The 17,016-nt window shown below is 39.6% G+C and overlaps 1 protein-coding gene across 4 annotated transcripts in view; it reads left to right on the plus strand.

The window, feature by feature from the left end:
* ABCA4 (ATP binding cassette subfamily A member 4) overlaps positions 1 to 16,991 on the plus strand; it is an 84,406-nt gene extending 67,415 nt beyond the window's left edge. For all 4 annotated transcript variants that reach the window (XM_040610779.1, XM_040610780.1, XM_040610776.1 and 1 more), the window contains exons 33-50: positions 595 to 627; positions 1,767 to 1,872; positions 1,996 to 2,070; positions 2,511 to 2,680; positions 3,650 to 3,827; positions 5,277 to 5,392; positions 7,099 to 7,246; positions 7,757 to 7,880; positions 8,638 to 8,767; positions 9,615 to 9,735; positions 10,569 to 10,631; positions 10,743 to 10,849; positions 11,688 to 11,829; positions 12,406 to 12,540; positions 13,999 to 14,102; positions 14,190 to 14,282; positions 14,625 to 14,874; positions 15,802 to 16,991. In XM_040610779.1, coding sequence (XP_040466713.1) covers positions 595 to 627; positions 1,767 to 1,872; positions 1,996 to 2,070; positions 2,511 to 2,680; positions 3,650 to 3,827; positions 5,277 to 5,392; positions 7,099 to 7,246; positions 7,757 to 7,880; positions 8,638 to 8,767; positions 9,615 to 9,735; positions 10,569 to 10,631; positions 10,743 to 10,849; positions 11,688 to 11,829; positions 12,406 to 12,540; positions 13,999 to 14,102; positions 14,190 to 14,282; positions 14,625 to 14,874; positions 15,802 to 15,924 — 2,218 coding nt within the window. In that variant the 3' untranslated portion in view covers positions 15,925 to 16,991. The remainder of the gene's footprint in view (positions 1 to 594; positions 628 to 1,766; positions 1,873 to 1,995; positions 2,071 to 2,510; positions 2,681 to 3,649; positions 3,828 to 5,276; positions 5,393 to 7,098; positions 7,247 to 7,756; positions 7,881 to 8,637; positions 8,768 to 9,614; positions 9,736 to 10,568; positions 10,632 to 10,742; positions 10,850 to 11,687; positions 11,830 to 12,405; positions 12,541 to 13,998; positions 14,103 to 14,189; positions 14,283 to 14,624; positions 14,875 to 15,801) is intronic.
* The last annotated feature ends 25 nt before the right edge of the window (positions 16,992 to 17,016 follow it).

The raw sequence follows: 17,016 nt of genomic DNA on the forward strand, positions 1-17,016 counted from the left end.
AAAGGACAGTGTTACATAGATACATCTACCGTACTGATAGCTTCTCAGCTTTCCTGAGTGTTGTGCATAGCAATTAGCTATGCAGTGTCCATCGCCTGTTATTTCTGATTCAGACCTTGCCACCTTTTCAATTCCCAGCAGAGTTCTTGAAATTTCTGTTGTATTAGCTATGTGCTGGCTGCCTTTGACTGATTCCTCTTAGCATATGTCATAATTGCTTTAGATACATCTTTTAAAACCAATTCATTATGGATTTAGGATAAAGCCAGTATGTGTCACTTCAGAAATCTTTCTTATCTCTGTATGAGCTGGAGGTGAATCATGTTGGAAACCAAAGCAAAACAAAAAAATCCAAAAACCCACTGCAGGGAATACCAGAAGTCCTGACAACCCTACAACTTAAAGTAATAGGCAGCAATTAAAAAGAAAGAGAATACAAAGGGGGCGAGGGGGGGAAGCTGTCTGGGGGGAACTGGAGATCTGCAAAGTGTAGGAATTCACCTTTAATTCACCTTTAATTTCCATTTAAGCCTGACAATACCATTGACTTTGGTTCAGTGCATTAAAAAACAGGATTCTCTTTGTCTGTTTCAGCTTGAAGAGCAAATACTGGGTCAATGAAAGAAGGTAAGAAACTAGTTCATAGATTATGGTTGTAAATAAAAGGAACAAGGAATTTGTGTTTAACCATGGAGCTTCACAATGTTTCTCTGAATGGACAAGGGGAATTGTGGCAGATAGTATATAACAAAGTGATTGCTTCAGTGGGAAATAGGTTGGGAGTCAGCAAGGGTTTTATAAAGACAAGGGGTTATATTCGTTTGGACTAATCCCACAAGGATGAAGGTCAGAGGCACACAATGGAACTGTCACAGTTTTATTATCTACAAGAGTCAGACTAATGGGGTCTGAGTGATGGAAAGTTACAATACAATACTGCACTACATTGCAATAGTGCTCTGATGCAGCTTTTTCAAAGTGGAGCAGAAAAATATGAGCCTTCCAAAACAAGGACACGAGTAAGATGAGACCTAGACACTAGCCTATGAAATATAGAAGTAACAATAACAACTCCTCATCCCTGCTCTGAATATGTACAGTAGTTATAAAACAGACTCCACTAGTACTCCACGCTTATGTAGAGGCATCAGCTAATGCCAGTGTGATGTCTACACTGTAGATACAAAGCTTAGAAAGGTGACTAATTAGCCTTGAGGAACATACTTAGTTTTTCATCAGCAGTAGGAATTCACTTCAAAGGTAGCAGACAGATGACTGGTTCCTTCATAGAATATCTGCTTGTTCATGTGCAGACATTACTTTCTATGGGATTAGACTTTGGTTCACCTTGTGCAATAGTATTTATCATTATGGAGTATTGGCTGGCACCAGCATAGGTGAATCCCTGCTCCTTTCAGGGCAACTGAAATTTTAACTGAGGTCCGTGCTGTCCTCAGTCCTTCATGCTGTCCAAACAGTTATAAGTCAATTATCTTGATTTAAAGATTTTGCACCGTAGAAATAACTGTTTTCTCCAAATCTTTTATCTAAATAATAATTTTCTCAGAATCGTAGCATGAACCTCTCAGAAACTGATAGAACTATTATTTGTAAGCCCTATAAAGACCTAATACAACTTGTTAGAAAAGAGTGGAGAGTTATACATTAGTTATATGATATATAAAAATCAAACTTACATTAAGTGGATCAATGTACAGATTTTTGTGTCTGTGGTAAAGTGACTGATGATACTGTTTTCTTGTTAGATACGGAGGAATTTCTACAGGAGGAAGGCTCCCAGTCCTTCATGTTTCTGGAGATCAAGTTGTCAATTTTTTAAGTGATCTTGGCCGAATGATGAATGTGACAGGAGTAAGCAAGATAGTTTGGGGGTTTTTTTGGTCCCCTTAGTAAAGAATTGTTACAAAGCTGAAAACTTGCAGCACCAGATTGCACCCAGACAGTTGATCTTTAGCCTTTTCTTTTTTATTCTAGGGACAAACTTCACTGGCTGCTGCTAAAGAAATTTCTAATTTCCTTAAATACATGGAAACTGAAGATAACATTAAGGTATTTTCTGGAAGTAGTCTGCTAACTCATACTTCTTTCTGTCATAGACTTCGAGTTGTGACATTATCGGTAGTGGCATTCTTGGATGCAAGAGGAGCTGAAATACTAATGATAAGTAATAAGGGATACAGTGATAATGCCAAGTTATTTCTAATGTGAGATTTTTTAACCATGTTCTTAGTACTTCTTGCTGTCCTAAATACTTCCGAGTAGGACACATTCTGTTAAATTTTAAAATGTGCTTCTACAAAATCCCTTGACAGGGGGCTGTGAGCTCCTCCTGCTGGACTGTGCCTAGAAGCTATGAATTCCTGGTGGTGCATTCTTCCCTGCTGACAATGCCCACCAAAGTAGATAAAAGGCAGCCAAGTTTTCTCCTGCAGCTCAGGGTTATTAGTGAAGGCTTCTGGTAATGAATCTGTGCTTTCTGGCTCTTTTAGGTGTGGTTTAACAATAAAGGCTGGCATGCTATGGTTAGTTTCATCAATGTAGCCAACAATGCAATCCTTAGAGCTAACCTGCGGACTGGCCAAGCCCCTGAGGAGTATGGGATCACTGCTATAAACCATCCCCTCAACCTTACTAAGGAGCAACTCTCTGAAGTCACTGTGTAAGTCTGTCCTCTGCTGCTAGCTTTTACCCCTTCCTCTCCTGGGAGCTTACCACCTCCAATGTACTCACACTCTGAGGAGAAATAGGTCAGTTGACAGAACATGGAGGCCTTTCCATGAAATTTCATTCTGATGGAGAATTAGATATGCAATCTATTCTTTTCTGTCTCCTTATATTCCTGTAAGAGTTCATTCCCATCCCATGCAGGAGCTATGACCATTGGTTATACATGATTACATGTTTCTGTTGATTCTGAAAGATTCTGAAGTCTGTTCATGTTCAAAAGCCAGCAGATCTACTTCTGAAATAACACCGAGATCATAATCCCAAGAAGAATCAGAAATTGCCCTTAACTGACTACAGGTAGACAGTAGTCTACCATCTCCATCTTGGTGTCAAGGACAGCACACAGGTTTATTTTCAATGGCATGTGGTAGGTTTGGTGTATTCCAGAATCTAAAAGCCATAATTTGTTGAAAAAGACACCCCTAAGAAAACATGACTTCCCACTCCTGTCTTCTATTAAGTTCAGAATTCAGTGAAACTGAAAGCTTCTGCCTTAGCAAGATCTGCACTTCATCTCACTGTCTGCAACTTGCCTCCTTGGGTCCCTCTTTTCCCAGCACCCAGAACACTTTGACTGTTGTGGCTTAATGTCTATTTTGACACACACCATAAAGGAAAGGCTGTCAAACTGAGATATATATAGGAGTTGAACTGTCCCAGAGAATGAAGGAAAGTAAAAAATCAGGAAATGGTACCACCATCATCCGTGTTTCTTAGCTACAGTACCCAGCACAACTTGGGAAATACACTAGCACATTTTGAAATCGGAAAGGTCTTCTACTTACAAAATAACGTTGCTACTTCTAGATTTTAAAATTCCTTCCAGATTCCCCAAATGCTACTATAGTGCTGTGTTGCATCCATTCCCTTGCTCACAGTCGCTTCTTGTGCTCTGTTTTAGGCTGACCACTTCAGTGGATGCTGTTGTTGCCATTTGTGTGATTTTCGCCATGTCCTTTATACCAGCCAGTTTTGTTTTATACCTGATTCAAGAACGTGTAACGAAAGCCAAGCATCTACAGTTCATCAGTGGTGTGAGCCCTGCAATCTACTGGCTAACTAACTTCATGTGGGACATAGTGAGTAATGGCTGGTCTGATTTCATAGCCTGCAATTATTCCTGGGTTTGCATGAACTGGGGACTAATCAGTGAATTGAGTGAAGGGTGATGCTAAGCATTGCAAAGCATTCATTTCTTTAAATGTTTCTCGGAGAGCATGCTAAGGATTTGACCTCCTAATTACAGATGTAGGAATTGTTGGGTGCCCAACACATTATTCAACTAATGAAGCTGAAATGGTTGTAATCTTAGAGTTACCTTCCTTAGAACTGAATGCATAATAAAGTACAACTTCCCATAGCAGGGGAAAGCCCAGCTGCATGATGCTAGTCACTCCTGTCCTCTAGAAGAACCATAACATGTTTCAAGATATTCAGGAAATCTAAGTGGAGGAGTTTCACGGGCTGCTGGAACAGTAACTGGAGGCCAGAGAAAATACTCTAGGGTGTCTAAAATTACATAAATGTATTTGTTTAGGTCACTGAATCATGTTAATCTGTGTTGTTCCAAAAGGATTTAGACCACAGGCCCAGGCTTCCTTAGTCAGGGTTCAGCTACCCTCCCATTACTCCTCAGGCCACTTTGTGACAAAGGAGCAAATTCTTTGCCTGGTTGATGCACAGCAAGGGGCTTGTTTTCTAGCCAAGCCTTCTCAACAAAGAGAACAGCCAAGGGCTTATGCAATAAGAAAAGCTTGAACACGGAATTGGAGAGAAAAAAAAAAAAAAAAAAAAAAAAAAGGAAAAATATTGAAATAATTGAAAAGCCCAAACCTCTTCAAGCTTCAGAAGGTGCTCTATCAGAGGAATGTAAAGCAAAGCATTAATTTAGTAAATGAGGGAAAAGAAGCGATTCTCTGAATTCCTGTCCCCTGCTGGTCAGCGCAGCCTCCCAGCTACTTCTTTGACAGGGATTCTGCTTGACCGAGGCTCTTGATAGCATGATGCAAAAGTATTGATTGGTGCTGGCAGTTCTGTGAAATGCCACCTTCCATTCTGCATGGGGAGCTCTGTGCATTGCAGTAGGCTAGCACTACTAATACCGAACAGAGAAACTGAGAAGAGCAGTGGCCAAGCATACTTGCTTTAGCCTCCTCCCAGGAATGTGCCTCAAGTAACTAGCTTTTTCCCTCCTAAACAGCTTTTGCACCATCAGAAACTGCACTTCCATTGCATATGCATGGCCTCTTTCTGCAGGCAGCCTGCCAGCAGGGACCATGAAATAATTGGCTCCCAAACCATAATCTAAGGAACAACAATATATGTTGTATTTTTGTTGAACAGTGTGATAAAAAGATGTCGAGTGATGGCAGGGACCCATTGATCCAAAAGCATGAGGGTGACTAGTCTAGCTCATGAATTCCAGTGTTCCTCAATTCAAAATCTTTTTGGAATAATGTGTAGGATCTGGGTATGTTTACAGACTGTCTCAGGTCTTACACACTGATCTTCACCCTGTGATGTGGCAGGTCAATTATGCACTGAGTGCTGGAATGGTTGTGGTTATATTTGCTGGATTCAACAAGAAAGCATACACTTCTCCGACTAATCTCCCTGTGCTTGTTGCCTTGCTGCTTCTGTATGGGTGAGTGTTCAAGGTTATTCCTGCATGTGGGGCCCTGTATTTCACATGGAAATGATTTCATGCTATTGAGCTCTGTGCTTTGAGAAATCCAGCTTTAAAGAGTAAAACTGAGTGGAGGCAATACAGGTTAGAAATGGATTCCATCCCTCCTCCAGGATATTTACACACTCTGGCCACATGCTGTAAAGGAAATTTTATCATCAGTGCCTTAGATTTTTAAGCATTACGTGTGATCCCTACAGGAAAATATATTTGTTCGGTTTGCTGCTTTCTGATAAGTACATTGTGTAGGAATTTAGCGCTTGTTCATTTGCCTCATTGACAGCCAATACTCAAGTATCTTTCAGCATTTAACTGAAAGGCAGAGAGTACTGAGTCTTCAAGACTTTTTTTTTTTCACTTCAAATGAGCATTTGTGTTGGTAAAATACCATTTTATAAGGCTGACTGAAATTCACTCTCTCATTTAATTAGTGGTAATATATTTTTATCTATAAAATAATTTTCCTGATAGCCCTGCAGCTGATGTAGTCTAGGCAAAATGATCAACTAGATCTATTTCTAGAGCTGAAGAGAGAAATGAGGTGCTTCACATCCTTCTATGTATATCACAAATTAAGCCTAAGAGGGAACAGTTCTTTTCTGGGCAGACTACCTTTAATTTTCTGAAGTTTTTGTGTTCTTTGAATGAAAATCCTAAGAAAATGAAAAACATTACCGTCACTTAATGTCTGTAAAATACCCAATGTTAAAAAATGCTATCAGAACATCCATTTGTTTTAATTTTTCATTATATCTTTTTAAAGTGCAACAGTGGTATCTTTTATAAGTTATCTGTGGCTCTGTATATTTTTTTTTAAATACAGTATTTCATGGCTGTGTGGATGGACATTTAAAATGTCTTTGCATATTTTAAAGCATCTACCAAGATGAAATTTTCAGAAAAAAAGTAATCACATGGCAGTCGCTTCAATAATAATTTCATGATTTCCTACTCTGAATAGAAAACATAAAAGAAGGTAAATTAATAGAATTGTATGTTAACCCTTGTGTTCAGCTGCAGTCACAGTGGGAAACTTAGGATGATTCTTTCTGACCACATGTGTATTTTCCTGTTAAGCAATTCAGGTTATTGTTACTGAATTCTTTCTAGTCAGACTGATTATTGCTAAGTATTGTAAGTTTATTCCAGAGGAATACTCCTCTTGTGCTGCTGTATGTACATTTGCTATGTCCCAGAAATCATGAAACAGGAAGTTCCAAATCAGGAGTAAAAAAACAATGGTAGAGGAGTTAGAAAAGAATATAAAAATGTACAGAGTTTCTGATTTCTTTGAGCATTTCCAAAGGCTGAGGAGTATCTAGCAAAGCAGCGCATCTTATCTGCTTTATCTAACATTTGTTTCTCCCTCCTGGGGTGCAATCCAGTGAGATGGGCAAAGATATCTGGGGTAATAATAACCTTGCCAGCATTAAGCTTTCTCAATTTTAGCAGTTTCTATTGCCCGGCATTTTAACAACAAAAAAGACTAAGCAGAAAAAACTTATCTAGTAACCAGGGAAAGAAAGCTGTAGTGGTATGTCTGGTTGGTTACACTGTTTCATTACACTTGGGATGAGAAGGCTCAACTTTGTGTTTTCATTAGGCCAACTGACACGAGAATACTGAGAAGCTGTTGTCATAGTTTTTCTGTCTTTTGCATGCAGATGGGCAGTAATTCCCATGATGTACCCCGCTGCTTCTTTCTTCAATGTCCCTAGCACTGCTTATGTCGCATTGTCTTGTATTAATCTCTTTGTGGGGATCAACAGCAGTGCCATTACATTCATCCTGGAGTTATTTGAAAATAACCCGGTAAGTAATATTTTTGTTGACACCTGGTTGTTGTGGTTTAACCCCAGCTGGCAACTAAGCCCCACACAGCTGCTCACTCACTCCCCTCCCCGCAGTGGGATGGGGGAGAGAATCAGAAGGGTAAAAATGAGAAAACTCATGGGTTGCAATAAAGACAGTTTAATCGGTAAAGCAAAAGCCACACACACAAGCAAAGTAAAACAAGGAATTCATTCACCACTTCCCGTCAGCAGGCAGGCATTCAGCCATCTCCAGGAAAGCAGGGCTCCATCACACCATAACTCTGAATGTCCCCCCTTCTTCCTCCTTCCCCCAGCTTTATCTGCTAAGCGTGACATCATATGGTACAGAATATCCCTTCAGCCAATTGGAGCCAGCTGTTCCAACTTCAATAATAATTTCATAATTAGCTACTCAAAATCAAAAACAGAAAGTAAGGTAAATTCATAGAATCATATATTAAAGAAGTCTGGTTTCAGCTGCTTGTTATGTTGTTTCTGTTTCTTGTAGTCTTTGCTGAAGTTCAATAAAACATTGAAAAATGTACTGATTGTCTTCCCACATTTTTGCCTGGGCCGTGGACTCATTGACTTGGCCATGAATCAAGCAGTGACTGAAGTATATGCCAGGTTTGGTAAGTTAAGCCAGTAAGCACAAGTTATATCTGCATTGCATAGCCTGACCTTGGATGAGATGGTTAAAAGTTTTATCTTGGAAAATTAGTGGCTGTTTCTGAAATTCTCCCCTTTCACATCATCAGATGGATGAGGAATATGAAAGTTCAACCTCTCTGAAGGAATCATAGCTTCTGACAGAGCTGCCAGAACTCTATGGCCCAACCAGTTGTCTCTATTGAAAATGAACCCATTTGTTCAGTGCCAGATTCTGGTGTCTTCTTATCATTTGTTCTGAAGTCCTTAGATCATTAGCAGAGGATATATTATTTAATTTCATTTTAATACTTTGGCGGCCCTTGGTTTAATGCTTAAAGTGGCCACTGTTCTTCAAATGCATCCTCTTAGGATATGGCTGCCTCTGATACCAAACAACTTCATATTAAAAGAACAGTCACATAGCAGAACTCATCTGTTTTGAACTCATCTGTTTTTATTCAGAAAATGTATGTCTTTCATATAATCCACGCAAATTTCATGTTATGATATCCAAATTAATATATCTTTGGAGAGCTTATATTTACTTTTACTCCCGTGTGGCAGCTGAGCTTGGGATGTATCTTAATAAGACACTGGAAAATGAAGATAGTGCCTGATCATGACCAAATAAAGTACAGATTTTCATCCTAAACTGTTACAATTATGCCTTTTGTTCTGAGGAGCAGTGGTTTTTGTCAGCAGTATTTCACTTTGCTTTCCGGTGCTCTTTCCACAAAGGTGAGGAGCATGTTTCCAACCCTTTTCAGTGGGATTTTGTTGGAAAGAACCTGGTTGCCATGGCTGTTCAAGGGGTTGCGTTCTTCATTCTGAATCTCCTTATGCAGCATCGTTTGTTCTCCACAAGATGGTATGTTTGAAAGCTTCTATTAATGTTCCTTTATTAACAGGGTGAGTGTCTTTGTTATTCTCTATGTCCTTCTTTTTTCTTTTTCTTTCTTTTTCTCTTTTGTCAGCTTTTTTTCCTTCTGTTTGCTTACCTGATTTCATCTGAATTTGTTGATATCCTGGCTCAAGAAAGCATTTACAAATGTGCATTATCTTAAGAGAATTTAAGAAAATATTATTAAAGAAATTAGTTTTCTTGAATTAAGATGTTTTTAGATTAAGACACTGTAATAGCAAGATTATAAAATTACTTGGCAAGTTTGTAGTGTCATAAGTACTGGCATAAGGTACTAGCCTGACACCCCTGAACAGGAATTCTAGTCCATGGCACAGGACAGTTGCAGCCTGGACACTATGGAAGCTTCCCCTCTCTGCTTTACAAATGTGCCTCTATCTCAATGAAAGCAGTTACCTTCCAGGTGTGAGCAGGTCATTGACTCCTGTTCCAGATTGCCAGCAAGAGTACTAATTGGTGCAATTACAAAAATACGGTCTTACAGGGAGGTGCACTCAAAAGACCTGCTGAAGGACTATCTGCAGTCACTCAAGAGCAGCCAAATAGCAAAAGCAGTGACTGATATCAAGCAAGCAGTTTCCTCCCATTTCAGTATTTAGAGAATAACTTTCAAAGGTCAGGGATTCTCCCAACAGCAAGAATGCTCCAGCCACTGTCACATTGTGAAGTTTCAATACCACTGCTTCCACCAGTTGCATTTTTAGCAACTGATTAACCGTTTTTTCACATTGTTATTCTAACTGCATCCGGGGCAACTCATTGTTTCTGCAATCAATCTCTTGTTTTTTTCCAGGTTTTCTGAGACTGCCATGTCACCCATTACCGATGAAGATGAGGATGTTGCAGAAGAAAGAAAAAGAATCATGGGTGGAGGGAACAAAACAGATATCTTAGAATTGCAAGATCTGACCAAGGTAATATTTTGAGAAGAATGAAACAAATGAGTGCAGTGTAAATTTATTCTTTCAGAATGTATTTCAGCTGTGGATTCAGACGGTATTGTTTTCAAAGTCAACCTTATGCCTTGGAAAACAACAAACATGTTAGAAGTCAAGGCTATTTCCTTTGATTAGAAATCAAACTACAAGGAAGTCCAGCAAGGACAGTGCAACCCCTCCCTGCTTAAGGTGTTTTTTTTAACCTCGCGTTGTCTGACACAACTGTTACCTCCTGAGTGTACATTTCTACTAGTAGTCTTTTCTTCTACCATGCTGTTTTTTCCACAGGTGAGTTTCAGTCTCAGTTAACCACGTGGTTGATTTCACACCGAGGGCTATAGTTATTGCTAACTTATCTTCTTTCCAGACATTGCATGCTATCAAAACACATGTGAGCTTGAGCTACAGAAATACAAAGATTACACACTTTGCTGGGATCTTATGAATAGAGACCTGGAGTATCATTCTTCAGGCTATCTTGCTGTATTGTTCCACCTTGGTTTGATATGTCAGAGATACTTTGTCCTCGCAAAGCATCAGGTCTGTCTCCTAGTGCTGAAGATATGAAGGAAAAGGCTGCATGCAGAAAAATTGGTATTTTTAGGGATCATTACAGATTTACTTAATGTAAATAAATGACTGACTTTGTAGAATGCTTACTCTTTCTTTTAAGTTTTTTTTATTTACTCCTGTCTTGGTTCTAAAGTTGGCTCATCCCAATAACATTAAACTAAGAAATTCAGAAGATTTACTTTGCTGTAGATGTCTCAAAATAGGATTTTTATTGGTTTTTTTTCCTGTCTATTTAGATTTATGCAGGTAGGCACACGCCTGCAGTGGACAGACTCTGTGTTGGCATCCGTCCCGGAGAGGTAGGTTGTTCAATAACACTAGATTACATTCCACAGATCAGTTCAGATTTCATGCCCTCACTGATTTCCAAGTTGGAAATACTAAAGAATGTGACAAATTTTGTTATATAGTGCTTTGGTCTTTTGGGAGTGAATGGTGCTGGCAAAACCACAACTTTCAAAATGCTGACTGGAGATACTGATGTGACATCTGGAGATGCTGTAGTGGCTGGCAATAGGTAAGTATCTTAAAAAAATAAGAAATTTAATGCTGACAGTGGGACAAAGCAATTGGATCTAATGGCAAGAGATAACAAATGTTAGATAACAAGTCCAATAGGGTACTTTGACCTTTGGGACTTTTCTCTCGCTGTTTCTAGTATCTTTGTTTGCACAGTGCTGGCATAATGTCAAAAGTTAATGAAGTCTGATCTGATACTCACTTACATTATTTTAGATTCAGGTTGTGTGTCTTGGTTTGTTGGGTGTGCTTGGGATTTGATTCTTTGTCCATTGTTGTGATTTGAACAATGGCTATTTTGTTGCCAAGATATGTTCTGGGACAACCTGCTCTAGGTGGCCCTGCTTGAGCAGGGTGAGTGGACAAGGTGACCTCCAGAGGTGCCTCCCAACCTCAATCCTCTGTGATTCTGTACCTCTACTACTACTACTACTAGTGTTAGCAAAGTGTTAGCCTTGTGTCTTGCCCATGTGTTCCCAGTGGCCACACTCTGTGATGAAACTGACTGATCTTTTTCTTCTAGAAATAAACAACATTTGCAAAAAATAAGATCTGAGTGGCTGTTCAAAGAAATTCTCTTAACATAGTCTGTGGTTAGGAAAATGGGTGAGGGGAAATGAGCTTACACTCTTAACCAGGACTGAGCTGACTTTAACGAATATATATTCCTTGCTATTCTGTACAGACAGATGTTTTAGTAGGGTGTTGTATCAGGAAGAATTCATTCCCCTCTTAGAAGAGTTGTTGCCCCAGAAAAGAAAAAATTTGTTGAAACTGTCCATCTCTGTCTTAAAGCTAGTACTGTAGAACTAATACCCTTTTCTTTGTTTCTCCAGTATATTGACCCACATTTCTGATGTCCATCAAAACATGGGATACTGTCCTCAGTTTGATGCCATTGATGACCTGCTCACAGGACGAGAACATCTCTACTTATATGCACGCCTGCGGGGGGTTCCAGCAGAGGAAATCAAGAGGGTAAAGCATTCTTGCTTTTGACTTAGATGTAGTTACAGTGAGTATTTGTGGTGATAAACTGGGTTCATAACATGCCAAGGGCCAGAGTTTCCAAAGTGGGCTTGCCATTCTGTGTGTTGAAGGCCAGGGACTGGTTCCTGTGATTTGGACAGTTAAATAGAAGACTGCACCATCAAATGCAGGTTCTTAGGCATTAATAGTACTTGCAAAACTGTGGCGCCAACTGTGGAAGGGTAAAGATGCAATTGTTATGACTCAGAACTGCACTGGTTGCTAGTTTGTTCTTGCCTTTAAAGTTGTTTATGTATAAGAAAGAAAACATGGGGAAGGTTCCAGAAGAAAAAAAATTCAATTCTTGTACAGATAGGAGTTCTACAGCTGAGGCTGGTTTATGACTTTCCCTCAACTATTTAGAATTCTCCTTATCATCACGAATTTTTTGGACTCCCCTGCTCTGCTTCTAAAATGAATGTGCTAAAACCCAGCGGATTGCCATGTCTGCCAGAAGAGGGATGTATCAGCAATCCTGTCTGTTATGCATTAGCTGCTGTGTGAAAAAGATGGTCTTTCTCATAGGTTGCAGAATGGGGCATCCAGAAGCTGGGCCTTCCTATGTATGCAGACCACCTGGCTGGGACCTACAGTGGTGGCAATAAGCGCAAGCTCTCCACTGCCATTGCACTTATAGGCTGCCCACCGCTCATCTTGCTAGTAAGTGTTATGGTAACATAGATCTGTGATAGTTCAATATAACATTTCATAAAACTACGTGCTAAAGAGGTACGAGAATGTTTATGACAGTCCTCGCAAGCTCCTTTCTACCCTCAACTTATATCTACTTCAATGTAATTGTGAGTTCTTTAATTTCAGGGATAGACTGAAATGTATAACTATGTCTTCAATGGACCCCAAGTGATTATGAAAGAAATATCTTCCACAAAGAATGGTTTAGATAAAATCTATAATCCAGACAAATCTGAATTTAAATCCACATTTGGTTTCAGTCTGCCTTTTCTTGTTAGAGTATAACCGCTCATGTAAAAGATTATCTTATGACACACAGCTTGCTGCTTTATCCAGGAGGACAGAGGAAGATAGTTACCCTCTTGCAGCCTTTAATATATTTGAATAAATTATACAAATTTAGACTAAAGTATACAAATGCTGAAACGTAGTTCTCATCAAATAAGTTATCAGATAATTGTGTATCTCAAGGGAAATTCTAAATGCAATTACTACAGAAAGTCTTTATTTCAATTACACTGTATCACCTTAATTTGTATGCTAAAAAGAAAAATTTTAATAGCATTTCAACAGCATGGTTCCTTGTGCCATTTAATATGTCTTTATATGTGTTCTGCCTGTACACAGTAAACAGCCAGATAAAATGTTTTCTCATAATTTCTTAAGACAAAATGTTGAACGAAATTTTTTTCCCCAAGATTTTGTTAAAAGTTTTCCTTACTAACTGTGTTAACTTGATTTATGCAGGACCATATCCTTAGCTGGTGTAAATCAGGGTTACTTCACTAGCTTCTTGGGTTGAGAGGTGTGTTCTGTATGTTTGTGTTAAGTAAGAAGGTTACCTGGGGAGAACTTGCTCTCCTTTTACAAGAGCTGTTGCACCAGAAAAGGAAGATTTTATCTGAAGTATCCATTATTATAGAACTAAGATTATTTTCTTTGTTTCTTCATTACATTGACCTACACCTCTAATGTCCATCAAAACATGGGAGCCAAACTTGACACAATTTGATTTAACTGCTACTGCATGAGCCTCCTTCCATTTATTTATATTTTGGGTCCTAAGTATTTGTATAATGGGGTATCACAAGTGCTTATACTTTTGATATCTAAGTCCCTAAACTGGGACCAGACTGTTGTACTGGTCACTGTGTTCGCTCCCTTCCCTGTAGTCGTGCCCTACACAGCCAGCATTATATTCTTACCTGCAATTTCTTGTACCTTTTTCCTTACTGCTTTGTGCCAAAAAGTACGTTAGTACCCATTCACTCATGGGCAGTGCACAAGGTGCAGGTGCTTTCTCAAGGCACAGATTTCAGTAGGGAAGCAGCTATATGCTAAGGCCCAAACACATAATGACTTGATTCTAAACAGATTTTCTTATCTGCTTTTCTGACTCTGATTGTCTTAACGTTTCCCTTACAGGATGAACCGACTACTGGAATGGACCCTCAGTCCCGGCGCTTCCTGTGGGACTCTATTGTCAGTGTGCTCAGAGATGGGCGAGCTGTGGTTCTAACCTCACACAGGTAAAAAGAGTTAGAATTCAGAATCCCAGAGTAGCTGAAGTTCATCTGCTGGCTTTTATCTCAAATATCTCTTCTCTTATTTGAAAGTATGGAAGAATGTGAAGCCCTCTGTACTCGTTTAGCCATCATGGTAAAAGGTACCTTCAAATGCCTGGGCACAATTCAGCAGCTAAAATACAAGTGAGTAAAAGATTTTTATAGTGCGTTTTAATGGGAAAACTTAATGTATGTGACATGTACCATTCTTAAAATAGCAATTCAATCTGAAGAGCTGTTGTTTAAACAGACCCATTTCTGGGTGCAACTATGTGGTATGCTAGGCAATTTGAGCAGATCTCATTTAAACTCTGCTATGCTATACATCACTTCTGCAGGGCAAACACAGGGCTTGCTACAAAGCTAGATTTTATGCTTTATCTTTCAGAAACTCTGAATGTTTTCATAGCTGCAGAAAATTAATTTCCTTCCTGAATAATGAAACCATCTCTTCATCCAATTCCCAAATCCACATGTGCTTCCCAGGTTTGGAGATGGCTATATTGTCACTCTGAAAATCAAAGCTCCAAAATATGGCATGCCTCCAGATCCTACTCCTGCTGAGCAATTCATACGCATGAACTTCCCAGGAAGTTTACAGAGAGAGAAACACTACAACATGCTGCAGTATCAGATTTGCTCCTCCTCTTTGGCTAAGATTTTTCGGTTAATACTCTCCAATAAGGAAAACTTGCATATTGAAGAATATTCTGTGTCTCAAACAACTTTAGATCAGGTGAGTAAGAAATAAAGCATCCATGAGAGAGCCTGTCTAGTGGGTTTTAGGCAATGCAATAGGGGTGTATCTAAACAACGGAAAGACCAAACTGTTCAGAGTAGAGAATTCTCTCACACTTCTTTCTCAGGCACAATTCACAGACCCTTCATCAAGGAGGGTGGATCAGATATGAAATCTGTAATTAATTCCCTGTGTAAATAGGTGCCATTTGAAAGCTAGTAAGACAGCGTTTCCCAGATGACAGAATTCACACAACCCATTCCTTCAGAGACAGCAGTCTGAGCAAGGTCACCTGTTCAGAATAAGGCTTGCTGAGCTGGGAGTAACATTTTATTTTAAATAAGAGATTTGGGCTGTGTTGTGTCAGACACTGTGCTATCTAGTTAAATGTTTATATGTCTGTGTCATGCGCTTTTATACAGGAGCAATTAGACCTCAAAAAAACTGGAAAGTCCACTGGGACTGTTGGCAGCACCCACTTGCTAGAAGGTATTAACTTCATCTGCCTGCTTCCCTAAGTAGCTGAGGGTCCACATATGCAAAGCTGTCTTTGATGGGAATGCTAGAGAGACATTCCTGGCTGCCTTACAGCTTCCTACTAAAATATTCTGTCTCCTCTTTCCCATCACAACCAAGCTCACATTGTGCAAGCCATGCAAACCTTGCTTAACCCATCTCCTGCTTGCAAAAATACAGGATTTTAGTTGCAAGTAAGTGCATCCAAAAAGGAGGTTGCAAGGAAGTTTTTCAAAATAAAGAAGGAATTAATGCTCCCTGCTGGTATGCAGTGCCTCAGTTCAGTTCATGTCTAAACCTTTCTGTCTCTTCCCTGCAGAGAGGCCAAGAGGATGCAAATGTACAGACATTCCACTAATACATCCCAGTTGATATGAGATGGTGACATTTTCTGCTTTCTTCATACAGGTTTTTGTGAACTTTGCTAAAGAGCAGACGGAGGATGAGGAAATTCTTTTGCATCCCCGTGCAGCTGGAGCCAGCCGAGAAGCAAAGGTGTCCCCTGCTTTGCATCAGCAGGGAGTTGCATAGACAATTCCTACAGTCACTAGCGCTTGAGTGTGCACAGTGCAAAGATGTGCCATATCAGAGCAGTACAAGGGTAAGATAAAGGTTTCCACACTCAGTAGTATACTGATTTTTTTGCACCTTTCTGAGCACTGTGCTCACAACTGCAACAGCCCTAGCAACAGCCAACTTCTGCTGCTCTACCAGGAACACTACATGCTGAAAGTGTCAAAGGACAGGCGAGTCCTTGCTATAGAACACAATGTTTCTCTAACATGAAGTTCATTATAAGATACAAGGTGGGAGTCCTCATTCCTCCTTGTTGACATGTAAAGAACATTAAAGATAGTTTCTCCATCTGGTCCTTTCAGGATGGTGGGTTTTTCTTGCTTAAGTCAACTGCCACCTCAGCAGACAGGTCCCAAGGCAAAGAGCATTCCAGCTAAGAAGTGGATTCCTGCCATCCTGAGTGCACGGGACTACCAAGGTCAGAACATCAGTGCTGGCTGATGGGGCTAGTGCTGGGAAACAGCTTCACTGTCTCACCAGGCTGCCAGTGAAAACAAATGGTTGTCTCAGCAAGAATGGGAAGAATCAATTCCGATCTCAGACCCAGGCCAGAAATTTGCTTACCAAAAAAAATAAATAATCTTAATGAAAATTATTTCATACTCATCTTCAGGTTTCTCAAATAGAAGCAAAGTGTCAAAATGAAGATTAAAAGGAAAGAGATATGTCCAAATCTGCCACAAGTTTTGTTTTCTCATGGAGGCCTGGAAAGATATCTTTGTTACTTAAACAAAGATCAATTTTTAGTTATTTCCTGTGACTGGACCTTAAGTGGGTGTAAAGTGTGACTAGGGCATGTGCTTAGACAGAAAATTTCAACCTGCTTGTACTCCACACTGCACTCTGTGGGAAATCATTTGACATTTAGCTCCTTTCCCTGGCTCACAGTTAAACTACTGAAAATAACAATACTGAAAACAAATTCATAGTGATGTAATGCTTCAGTTATCTACCAGAGCTAACCATTTCTAAGAATCTTCTCTAAGATATGTTTTACAGAAATAAAATCTGGGTCATGTCTTTTTTGCTTTGTTAAGGTTTTTTTCT

This window comes from Falco naumanni, chromosome 11, assembly GCF_017639655.2.
Source record: "Falco naumanni isolate bFalNau1 chromosome 11, bFalNau1.pat, whole genome shotgun sequence".
In the NCBI taxonomy this organism is placed as follows: Eukaryota; Metazoa; Chordata; class Aves; order Falconiformes; family Falconidae; genus Falco; species Falco naumanni.